General features: G+C 42.1%; 1 protein-coding gene across 1 annotated transcript; it reads left to right on the forward strand.

The window, feature by feature from the left end:
- Positions 1 to 951: 951 nt before the first annotated feature.
- On the forward strand, positions 952 to 8140 carry LOC116506178 (cyclin-dependent kinase 4 inhibitor B-like). The gene is made up of 2 exons (XM_032213828.1): positions 952 to 1092; positions 7874 to 8140. The coding sequence occupies exons 1-2, from the start codon at positions 952 to 954 to the stop codon at positions 8138 to 8140; spliced, it is 408 nt and encodes a 135-aa protein (XP_032069719.1).
- The last annotated feature ends 4372 nt before the right edge of the window (positions 8141 to 12512 follow it).

Below are 12512 nucleotides of genomic sequence, written 5' to 3' on the forward strand. Positions count from 1 at the left end.
TTGATTAGCAGCACCTCTTCATACCTATGGAAGCATATCTATGGAAGTAAAGGTACTTTTTCACACACAGCTTCTCCATTTTGGATTTCGTTTTGTAAAATACATGGTGCAATATGTCACCTGCTGTTTATCCGAGATTATATTTAACCTGCTTTTAAGAACTGCTAAGGACCAGATGATTTTTATTATGTTCTGAAACCAAAGAACCCAAAGAGAGTCTACTTACTTTTTCATATGACTGTAACTATTTGTTTATCTACTTTACACACTGTCCATCTCCCTCACAGAGCAAATCTGGGTGGTGTTTAAGTAAAATATCAAAATATAAAAGCTGTGTATAAATATTATATTAAGAGGCAATTTAAACAAGAGTAGTTAAAATTTAAAGCTAAACGGGGGATTTTCAAGGAGCTACTCAAATAATCAGCCCCATGGCTGGGTGCTCCTTTCTTCCTGGACCCCCACCCCTCCAAATGCTTTAACAAACCAAATTGTTTCTTTGTTCGTTGAACAGGTAGCAAGCAAAAAAACCACCCCTCCATATTTATGGAATTAGGAAGAAAGGGAACTTATAAGAATCAGAATTCACCTGCAGCTGGTGATGGGGAGTTTAGTTTTTACAGATCTTCATGCAAGAGGGCATGTGGATTTGAAAAAGAGCAGCCCTGCTGCGGTTTCCTGAGCTGCAGAATAAAAACCGGGGGGTGGGCGTGGATAGCGGGAGAGAGGGTACTATTCAACTTACTCCGTTACAACCCCTCCGGAAAAAAAAGCCAGTTAGTGTCCCTCTGCTGCTGCTTCTAAAGGCGTGCCTATGGGGGGGGGGGGGTTGTACATGTAAGAGTTCAGCCAATCAGATCCGCCGTGTTCAAAATCCAGCCCAGGAGAGGGGGAGGTAAACTGCTGGGTGACACCAAGCCCGCAGAGGAGGGGTGAGCAGTAGATCACCCGATGGAGCCAACGTGCAGAAATACTCCGTCGGAACGGCTAAGCCGAGCAGCCGCGGAAGGGAACGTAGCCGAATTGCGAAGGCTGCTGGACGGTGGCGCCGACCCCAACGGGCTAAACGTGTATGGCAGGACCGCGATTCAGGTAGAAGTGTGCGCAGCGTGGACGGGGCTTGGCGGTATGCTCGGGGGGGGGGCACTTCCCGTTTCCTCCGGAGGGTGTCGTCTCCGAAGGGAGAGGGGCTCGAGTGCGCATCGAAGGGAAAGCTTTGGGAAACGTCCGTGGGGCGAGAGAAAATGGATACCAGGCTGTTAACGGGGCTTACAGTGGTGTATTAACCATTAAGCAGATTAAGCGCGTGCTTAGGGCACCAGGTACAAAGGGGGCACCACAAAATTGAGAAAGAAAGAAAGCAAATCAATGAAGTATGTAGAAATGTACAAAGGAGGGGGGGACCAAGATTTCTCATTGCTTAGGGCACCAGGAAGCCTTAATCCGCCCATGGGGACTTGGCGGTAATGTCTGCCGAGGGCAGTTGCGCAACGCTCTCGCTCTAGAACCCCTGAGCGCACCTAGATCGGAACGTGGACGGGGCTTGAGAAATGAGGATAGATTTCTTGGCATTAAGAAATGAGGATAGATGAGGAGGAAAGGAGCTACCCTTAAAAGCTGGGAAGGAACCGTCGTCTGAAAGGCGTTAGGTTTTGAACGATCTCTTACATCCCACGCTTTTTGCCCCTGCTTCCAAGTTTGGGAGACGAAAGGGAAGAAAAGCGATCCTAGAAGATTTCAACGCCACTATTCCTCTGAAGCAATTCCATCTATCCATGCCCCCAACTTTTTTTTCTTTTTCTCTTCCTCTTCCCTTTTTTCTTTTTTTCCCTTTCCTTTTCTTTTGTATGCGAGCATGGTTCTCAAGTACTTCCACTTTGCGTGCGTTTTCCTCGCGGATTTGGGATTTAGAACCGCGAATTTGCGGGTCCTACAGTGGCGAACTCTGCTTCGCTGCACCTCCAACAAAATGGCTGGATTCCTTGCAATAAATCAAGAAGCGATTTGGTCTTTGCAGGATTTTTTTCGTTATTTGCTGAACTTCCAGTAACTTTCTACATGAGGCTGTGGGGCAGGAAGCTCAACAAAACGTGAGCTTGCTTACGTTTTGGGGGTTTAAAATGACTGGGGAACCAGAGTTTTCCAAAAATTAGAAATCTTAGTCTTCAAAAAAAAAAAAAAACAGTGAAAAATGACTGCTTTTCCTTACAGTGCTGCATACCTGCATCTTAATCTTCGTTCCATATTTATCCCCCCCCCCCCCCGTTGTTGACAGTTCTACTTTGGCCAAAGTTCTACTTTTCTTTTGAGCAGCGTCCTTCCCAAAATTCAGGATATATATATTTTCGATTTTGTCATGCAAGTCAGGATGGTGTGGAGAAACCGGAGGAGAGATCAATTAAGGTGGGAACAGTGCCAATTTAATTTCTTGGTACTTTTGGAGTAAAAGCCTTCAAATGTAAGCCAGTGCATATCTTATAGATATACGTCGTGAAAAACATATGTAGGAAAAACATATGTGTGCTCATGTGTCCACGTGTAGGAGGTCTTTCCAGTCAACTACTTTTTCTGGTATTCTTTTGTTTTTTTCACAGCAATTTCCCCATTTATAAAGTACATACAATATTTGAAAATTATGTGTGCATCATAACTGCTATTTAGAGGGAATGCCTGGATTTGAATAGAGAAGCTCTCAATCAAGTCCCAAATGGGTGCAAAGGCCTTCTTGAACATCCTTGGAGGTTTATGCTGGGACAATCAGGATCACTTTAGTTTAGCACTACAAACTATTGCTTCGAACCACTAACCTATGCCTATTGGGAGATGGGCCATAGTCCCCTAATCCATGACTATAAAAACATTGAGTTGTACTCCAAAATGTCAACAAGGTAATAGAGCCCCAATGCTCTATCTGTTGGCTGAGAAGTAAAACTTCCTAGTTTGGATCACTGCGGAAGTATAAATTGTCTTTATATTTTTATTGCCTTCTTGAACAAGTAACAGTATAGTGTGACGCGCAGTCAGGGGAGGCAGGGGAGGCACAGCCTCACCACTGTCAATCATGAAAAGGAAAAAAAGTGTAAACGGGAAAAGGCGAGTGCTGAGGTTAGGCTAGCTAGCTGCTGCCACACCGTGAATGACTGCCTGTTTAAAAAAGCCTCTAAAAAAGCGCCCTCTACTATGAGGCAGGAGAACTGCATGCCTCATCTAGTCTGCCTTTTTAGGCACTCGAGCAGAGTTAAGCGAGGGTTAAAAGTCTAAAAAATCCAGAGGTAGTTGAGGCACGCAGTTCTCCTGCCTCATCTTAGAGGGCGCATTTTTTAGAGGCTTCAACTCTGTCATTCTGTTTAAAGCTGCAGCATCATGCTCACTCTTCCTCATCTTTCTCCATTTCTGATGCCCCCCACCCCCACCCCACGCTCCCTCTTTTCCTTCAAATTTCCTTTTTTTCTTTTTTCTTTAATAAATGCAATGCTCAGGCATTCTCTAATCTCCCGCGACACCCCACTGACTAAAGCACTTTCTTTCAGCCAGCTGAGCTCGCGGCAGCCCGCCCGAGCTCTGCCGCAAGCACAGGCGGGCGAAAGAGACTTTCTTTCATTTCCAATGAACTGAAGTAGAATATTAATTCTTACCATTTTCTATGCAATTGCAAAAAGATCAAAGATGTCACAGTCCTCCCTTCATGATGATCATTTGTCGTGTTTCAATAAGAGACAGGTAGTCCTGAACCTATGACCACAATTGAACTTAAAATTTTATTTTGTACAGTAAGACAGTTAAGTGAATTTTGCCCCACTCTATGACTTTTCTTGTTGCAGTTGTTAAGTGAATCACTGCAGGTGTTAAATTACTAACACGGTTGTTAAGTAAATCTGGCTTCCTCCATTGACTTTGCTTGTCTACTGTCAGAAGGCTGCAAAATGTCAGATGATTGCACAAAGTGATCACATGACTCCAGGACACTGCAACCATCATAAATTTGAACCAGTTGCCAAGCACCTGAATTTTGATCATGTGATCATGGGGATGCTGCAATGGTCATAAGTGAAAAACTGTCTTAAGTCACTTTTTTCAATGGTGTAACTTTGAATAGTCACTAAATGAACAGTTGTAAGTTGAGGACTACCTGTATGCTGTTGAAGTACTGAAATGTCTTTGTTATATTTTGTAAATGTAAAATGTTTCTGTTCCTCAGCATCTTGGGTAATGCCTGCACAATTGTGGAATATTTGTGTTCCCTGCAATCGCCTTGTGATTCCACCAGGGAAAGTACTGAATTTTTGAAGATCCATGTAGATCTCCATCCATGCAGACAATGCCAGAAACTAAACTCTTTGGTGATTCTGTATGAGAGTTAAAAAGTCAAGTGCAATCATTCATTTCCTCCCCCCCCCCTACCTTTTCCACTTCAGAAATGGAGGATTACATTTCTAAACTAAATTTTTTTTCTAAACTGGACTTTCAATCAGAGAAGGAGGTAATAATTAAAGGAACACCAACACCGGAGCTAAAGGGCCTGCTTCAGATGAATAGACAGAATACCTGCTCTTTCCAAACTGAGTGGTATACACGAAAAGGCTGGCTGTGTGGATGTTCAGTAAGAAACCGCCTTTTCTGCTTTCCCTGCCTTCTTTTCTCGACTTGCAACAATGTCTGGACTCAGAAGGGATATTGTGACCTGAAGAATTTGCAAAGAAGTCTCATCAAACATGAGCAGTCAACCATCCACAAAAATAGTGAAATCACGCTAAAAACGTTCGGCATATCCAGGGTAGACATAGGTTTAGATGAACAACGCAGACTCAACATCAGCATCCACAATGCTAAGGTAAAGGAAAACAGAGATATTTTAAAATATCTCATCAATGTCACCTGCTTCCTCGCCAAACAACAGCTGGCATTTTGTGGAAATGATGAAAGTACAGACTCTACCAATCGTGGAAACTATGTTGAACTCTTACATGCTTTTGCTGAGAAAGATGAAACTAGCAAAACATTTGAAAACATCCACTGTATTTTCCAGCTTGTCAAACAGAATACAGAATGATTTAATTGAAGCAGTCAGTGATGTCATTAGAAATGACATTAAAAAAGAGATCAGTGCAACTCCATTTGTTGCTGTAGAAGTAGACAAGACCACAGAAGTCACAAACCGAGCTCAGATTTCTGTCATACTGTGGTATGTGGCTATGACTGATGCCAAATGTGAGGTGAAAGAGGTGTTTTTGGGATTTGATGATGTGAGTGAGGACAGACGTGCTCCCGCAATTGTTGAGTATATCCTGAGAGTGTTGGAGAAATATGACTGTGTTGGAAAACTTGTAGCTCAGACTTATGATGGGGCCGCTGTAATGGCATCAGAACTTAATGGCGTGCAAGCTAAAATAAAAGAAAAAGTGCCTGAAGCCATGTTCACACACTGTTATGCACACAAGCTGAACTTGGTGCTTTTGCATTCAGCAAAGTGCATGCCGGAGTGTCACACATTTTTTAAAACAGCTGAAGAACTAGCATCATTTTTCAGGAAGTCCACAAAGCGCACTTACTTGCTCGATGATGTTGTTAAGCTCCGTTTACCCAGAGCAGCGCTCACAAGATGGAGCTCTAACTCTAGGCTGGTGCAGACAATAAGCATGCACCAAAATGATCTGCGCATGTTATTTCATGACATTCTAGAAAATCCTGACAACTGGGACAATGACACACTAATGATGGCAGTAGGATACGATTGGTGGCCGTCAAAACCATTAACATGCTTCCTCCTTATGGCATATGAGGACATTTTCAATGAAACTGACACACTTTTTAAAGTACTGCAAAACAAAGTGATGGACATTGAATATTGTCTTGCATGCATCCGCAACACCTTTACAGCTCTTGAGTGCATGAAACTTGAGTTCAACACTTTATATGACCGATTTGAGAAGAAATGCAGCTCACTTGGCCTGACAGGGACTGAACTTAGAGAGTTGGTTATATCTGAACAAAAACGAGTGTTTTGTAACATTTTGGAGAACATAAGCTATCAAATGCAGGCTAGGTTTGATCATTTTGGTGAGTTGACTTTCCTTGGTTTGGTGGATTGCGCAAAATTTAGTGAAATGTCCCAACATTTTAATGACACGAAACTGCAGAGCCTTTCAAAATATGCCAGATTTTTTGACTTTGTGAAACTGAAGGTGGAACTCATTGGACTGTACAGCTCACAAGTGATCAGGGATACATGTAAATCTCCTGCACAGCTTCTTAGCTTTTTGGCCGAGAAAGATCTCATTCAGACTGCTCCTCAGGCCACAAAGTTGCTCCAGCTTGTGCTCACTGTTCCAGCTACGATACGACAGTATCGGTGGAGCGGTCATTCTCATCACTGAAGAGACTAAAGACATACAGTCGGAACAATCAAGGATGACTTTCTTCCCTGGGCATGATTGCCATTGAGACAGAGAGACTTTTAAAATTAAAAGAAAATGAAAAATTCTACCAGCAAGTCATAGATGCTTTTGTTCAGAAGGAGTGGCGGATGGACTTCATTTATAAGTAATGGTAAGACCCATAATAACTTCATTTTTTTTCAATTAAATGTGCTTTTTTGTGTGCTACAGTATATGTAAAGAATGCTGATATGAGACCTTAAATATAACCCTTTAACTGCTGCCAATCAAATATTGGATAAGATAATTTGTAGGATTTTAATGTTTGTAAATCTGATTGTGATGACATCAGTGCCTCACAGTGATGTGCGGTGAGGTTTATGGCTGGTGAGGCACTGACACAATTTTTTTTAGACTTGTGGACTTCAACTCTCAGAATTCCACAGTCAGGCATGCTCTGTTCCAATTTAAAGTGACAGCATTTGTTTTTCTCCTTTGTAAAATAAGTTTCCTTCTTTCTTTTTCTTCTCCCTTCCCCTCCTTCCTCCCTCTCTCCCTCCCTCCCCCTCTCAAACACACACACACACACACACACACACAACCTTGCTTACCTCTGCTCGAGTGATCATAAAATGCCTAAAGTCAGATAAGATGAGGCACGTCATTCTCCTGCCTTCTCCTGTAGAGGGCACTTTTTAGAGGCTTTTTTAAACAGTTAAGCACTAAGCAGAGTCATCGACTGTGACTCTGGCAGCAACTAGCTCAGCCTGACCTCAGCTTTTGCCTTTTGCCTTTTACATTTTCTTTTCTTTTCATGATGACAGTGGTGAAGCTCTGCCTCTCCTGACTGCACATCACTGGTGCCTCACCAGCCATAAACCTCACCGCATGTCACATAGGTAATGCAAATTGTAATGCCTAGTGGCTTTCCCCCCACTGTCACATGCAGCCACAGCTTTAGTCTAGCCCATAGCCCTAGGGTTTGTTTGTTTTTTTCCCTGGTGGTCTCCCATCCATGTATTAACTAGTTCATTCCTACTTAGCTTTTGGAAATCAGCCAAGATTGGTTTGAGGTTGCCTCTTGCCTACTTACATGGAGAAGTAATTCCCCCAAGGCCGAGGGGGCACACGGTATCCCCGACGCTGGACTCTCTTGCGATGACGTCTTTGTGTTGTGATCCCTGGGCTATGTGAATGTGGGTCAGTGTGTGAGAGTATCTTCTTGTTAAGCTCCTGCTCCGTTCTGAATTTTCTTGTTATTCCAAAGATCATCCAGCCAAAACTATGGATTCTCTCCCTCCCTCCCCCAATAGAGATGCCGTAACTTCAAAATGAAGGGCTGAGTCTAGAAAGGGATCAACTCGCAGCTGTCCCGGTTAAATCCATACTTTTTTTGCTACTTAAACCCGAAATCGGCTCCCGAGGACAAGCCCAAACCATGATTGGAGAGTTGCCCCAGGGCTCGCCTAACAATGCCTTTCCCTCCTTTCCCGCTCCAGGTCATGAAACTGGGCAACCCCCAAGTGGCTGAGCTGTTGCTGGAGAGAGGAGCGAATCCCAACGTGCCGGACCGTTCCACAGGCTCCCTGCCGGTCCATGACGCGGCCCGCGAGGGGTTTCTGGACACTTTGCAGGTACTGATCGCCGGTGGAGCTCGCCTGGACCTGCCGAACTACTACGACCGTCTTCCTCTTGACGAGGCTGCAGAAAATGGGCAGAACCACGTGGTCCATTTCCTCACCCAGCGTCAAGGGGACAACGCTTAGAAGCGGGGGGCTCGGGCGCTGCTGGTCGGGGACTTTGGCCTTCTCACCATTCCAGCCGGTGCGCTTTTCCGCAGCGCTGCGCTGGCTCCTTTGCGTTCGCTACTTTAGCTGGAGCAATATTTGAGGGAGCGGGTTGGCCGCCTCTCCGAGACAGCTTAAAAAAACTCGAGTGAGGTCACTTCAGTTAGACCATTGCAAATTAGTTCCGCTTGCTAGAGGGAATAATTAAACCAAGTTTAATTGCAGGTTAGTTTAGTTGTAAGAAGCTGAAGAAGAGGCGCTATCCCGAGATTGCTGCTTGTGGACTTGGATTAAAAAAAAAAAACTCTTTCTTATCCAACAAGCCTTTCATTTCCACTTCCACTGTCTTCTTCCTTCTTCTATCTGACCATACATTCCTCTGTTGACTGCACATGATTTAAAAAGAAATTTGGCTTAAAAGTGAAGCATGCCCAGTCTATAAGCTTGATTTTCTTGGGCAGAATAAAGAGTGTTTCAGAGCACAAAACAAGTGCAGGGATTGTATCCTAGCACAGTAACTATTTATCTGGCCCTTTAGATAACTCCCAGACAGATAAGTCCACCTCAGATTGTAACACTTTAATTCTGTTTAACTCGGAAAGAAACTCCACTAAAATTTATTAGAGTGTGGACTTTAAGGGTAGGATTATTATTTTTTTGTGCAATGATATTAAAATTTAACACAAAAAAACCCCCCACCTGATCAATATCTCAGTGCTGAAATTCCAAAATCTGGAGCATTCTCTTACAAATATAATATTGAAGAGCAATCCTACATAGGCTTAAGCCTCACTGGAAACAATGTCTGACTTTCTCAGACTTTAACTTAATGGTGGTTTACTCTGTTCAACACAACTCCTTGAGTTTGTGCAATACAAGGCAGAAGCTAAATTGGTGGTCGAGTTTATAGTTCAGTAGATTAATGTTACAAAAGATAATTATATCCCAGTACATCTTCATAAAACTGTAGCAATAAAATATATCTTGCAAAGCCCTAATATGATGTTTTGTTTTGGTTGAAGTGGGATGATTTACCCATTGAGACTTAACGCACAAGAAGGTGTTCAAAAATGTCATGTGATAAGTAGTAATACTTATATATTACTAAATTAGGAAATGCTAGATTTTTCCCCAAGTGATAGTCTAATAACAAAAATTGCTACCCGTATTACTCCATACCTTAACTATTTGGACTCAAAACAGGTGCTAACAAACCATTTATTACTATTGTTGTATTCCAATGGCATTGCCTTTATGTTTTCAACTCTATTTTTTCTTATGTATGATGCTTTTAGATCTTTTGACTGCTTTTCATAGAAGAATGCTTAACAAATAAACGCCTCAGCTTTAACTTGCATTACTTGCATTGATATTAAGGTTTTCCTTGTATTCCATAGAACAGCCACAAGATATACAGTATAAAATGTGTTAAACTTTGTAATTCATTCCCATGAAGATGTTAAGAATCCACCAACCACCCAGGCAGAATACGGGGACAGTAACTTTCATGTTAGGATAGTTTTCAGCTGAATCAAGCAAGGATGGATAGTTTTACAATTTGATAGTGGGGAAAAGATTTCAACCAACACAGAGTGTAACAAACTAATACATCTATCTAATCTAGGTATGCTGGATTTTAGATAAAGCATAGCAAGCTGGGGGCTAAACTGATGTCACAAAGTAGTATCACACTTTTGAAAAGTTATACTCTACAAGCAACAATCAAATTGGATGTGAGCCAAGTATTTATTTATATAAAAATAGGCAGGATTAAAATATAATATCATTGAACTGTCTTCTTTAAAGTCTCCTTCTTGAAAGGAACCTTGGCACATTAAACCAGCAACATACAGATGTGGAAGTCAGCTGACTGCTATCAATGGACAAACCCCTCACATGATGAACAATCAGGCTGCTGAGTCTGATTTCACAATAACAGCTTCTCAAGACACCAACTGTCTATAAAGCAAAAATATGTGTTGTGTGGATGCATGTGTGTTGTTTACATTTGGCTCTCTGCAGCCCTTAAGGAGGAAAAATCACTGAAAGTAATTTTTCAGAGGCATTCTCAGGGATTGGAGTGGGGGTTAAACAATCCCTTGTTCAGATGTGTTGCATGCAATCCAGGAAAACAAATACTGGGGCTCCATTTGCATGATCATAGTTGCCATCTTGACTTTTTTGACCTCCCTACAGGTGCTTTTTCTCCTTTACAAAAAACTATCATACAGTGTGTTCTCAACATGACTTTCATTTAGGTGAGTTTCAATCTCACCTACATATAATGAGGGGGGACGAATACTTCCTCTATATATGGTGAAAATTATGCAGCAATATGAGAAGTGATCATGCTAAAAAATGAATACATCCTCTATGTATGGTGAGAATTATACATGAGCAGCATGAGAAGAGGTCAGTGCTGAAGATGAAACTCAAATACTTTGGTCACTTAATGAGAAGGAAGGACTCACTGGAGAAGAGCCTAATGTTGGGAAAGATTGAGGATGGAGAGGACAGAGAATGAGGTGGTGCTGTGAGCTTAAATGGACTCCAGAAGATGGTAGAGGACAGGAAGGCCTGAAGGAACATTGTCCATGGGGTTGCGATGGGTCAGACATGACTTTGCAACTAACAACAACACAATGAGAAGTGAAAAAGATTTGAAAGTAGATTCTTGTTACTATCAATATATCAGGCAGATATACTGGTAGCAGCAAGATGTGCTGGTCTCTTCTTAAAAGTGATGAGTCTTCTTTAGCTCTTTCCTCAGCATCCTTGTGTCAGCAAAAACACCACCAATGTAATAGTCAATAAAGCCTCAGAAACTAAAAATCTTCAGGTTGCCTTTGGACAGACTCAGTTAAGGGAATTCCATTTTAACTCAAGTACCTGAAAGGATACTTTTAAGTCTATCTCAGCTTTGGGCTGAAGGTGTAAAAATTATTAGTGGCATTAGCTATAGAGATGTCAGAACTTTATGTCACCAAAGTGCTATTCTAAAGTCCCTGAAATATATCAGAGGAATGGCTGGTGAAGATGACAGAATTAGCAAAGATGGCAAAAATCAATTTAGAGAAAGTAAAATAACTACATACAGTGAATAGCAACCCCTTATATACTTATTGCTAAAAAAATAAAAATAAAAATGAACTCATGATTTATGGAGCTGATGATTAAAAGTTATACATTATGGAAGTAAATTATATACCTTTAGAGTGGATAAAAAGAAATATACTTTTAACTGATGTCAAGAAGATGGGAATCTACTCCTTTATAATCTTTCATTTTCCCCTTTATCTTATTTCTTTGCATTTTTTCTTCACTTACATTTTTTCACTTTCCTTACTTTTCACTTTCAAAAGTTATATTGCTTTTACTCTTTTAACTATTTCTTTAATGAACATTATGATTCTAAATTCTCCACTGCTCAAAAGCAGAGTGCTTAAATCAGTAGGACATTTGCTGAGACAAGGGAGAAAATTAGTTGTCAAGACATGTCTCTTACCTTGGGTAGGTACCAGAGACAGTGCCAAGGGGAGGGGGAAAACACCATGTTCTCATATGATATGTATGCATGCATGCATGTATATGTGTGTATGCATACACACACACATACACGCATACACGCGCGCGCGCGCACACACACACACACATACTGCACTACTAGTGCCATAAATCCTCGACGCTTCTGGAAGAAAGATTTATCTCGGTTTAATCTGATGCACTCCTGACATGCTTTCTATATTCCTAAGCACCGCTGAGTCCTTGAAATCGTTCAGTGCGGATTCCTCCCCTCAATTCTTTATCTCACTTTAATTTTCAAGCGCCTTTTTAGTTTGGCTTCCCCGAATCAACAAGATTTACCAAAGGGGGGAAGGGGAGGAAGGGAGAAAACAATAGCATCTGTCTCGTTTCCATAATTGCTCCCCTTCTTCCCCGATAACGGAGGGGAGGAGCTCATTCGACAGCAAGACAAGGGGCGAGGGGAAAGTGCAACATTCTCCCTAAAAATTAGGAAAAATGAGGCGTCGTACATTTACTAGCAACTTCAGATTTTAAGATGCGGCTTGTTTGTAAGTCCATCGTTTGTGGGGAGGGTGGGGAGGCGTACTTGTTAGCGTACATTTCTCTATCCGGGGCTTTTTCGCTCTATTTATAGATGGAGAATTTGGCATCACTCCCTTGAGAAAAGGCTCCCTCCCGCGGGGCGTGCATCTTCTCCATAAAAGGAGAAAGAGTGCCGGAGTGGGATGGGATGGGCGATACATGCACCCTTTACGGTCAGTAAAAATTGGGAGGCGGACGACGACGGCAGAGGTGTGGCAGGCACCTGTTATTTCAAACCAGAGTC

The sequence above is a fragment of the Thamnophis elegans genome, chromosome 3 (genome assembly GCF_009769535.1).
Source record: "Thamnophis elegans isolate rThaEle1 chromosome 3, rThaEle1.pri, whole genome shotgun sequence".
Taxonomy (NCBI): Eukaryota; Metazoa; Chordata; class Lepidosauria; order Squamata; family Colubridae; genus Thamnophis; species Thamnophis elegans.

Coding starts and splice junctions, on each gene's coding strand:
- LOC116506178 (XM_032213828.1), top strand. CDS start 952: ATGGAGCCAACGTGCAGAAATACTCCGTCGGAACGGCTAAGCCGAGCA. Junction 1,093..7,873: donor ATGGCAGGACCGCGATTCAG/GTAGAAGTGTGC, acceptor TTCCCGCTCCAG/GTCATGAAACTGGGCAACCC.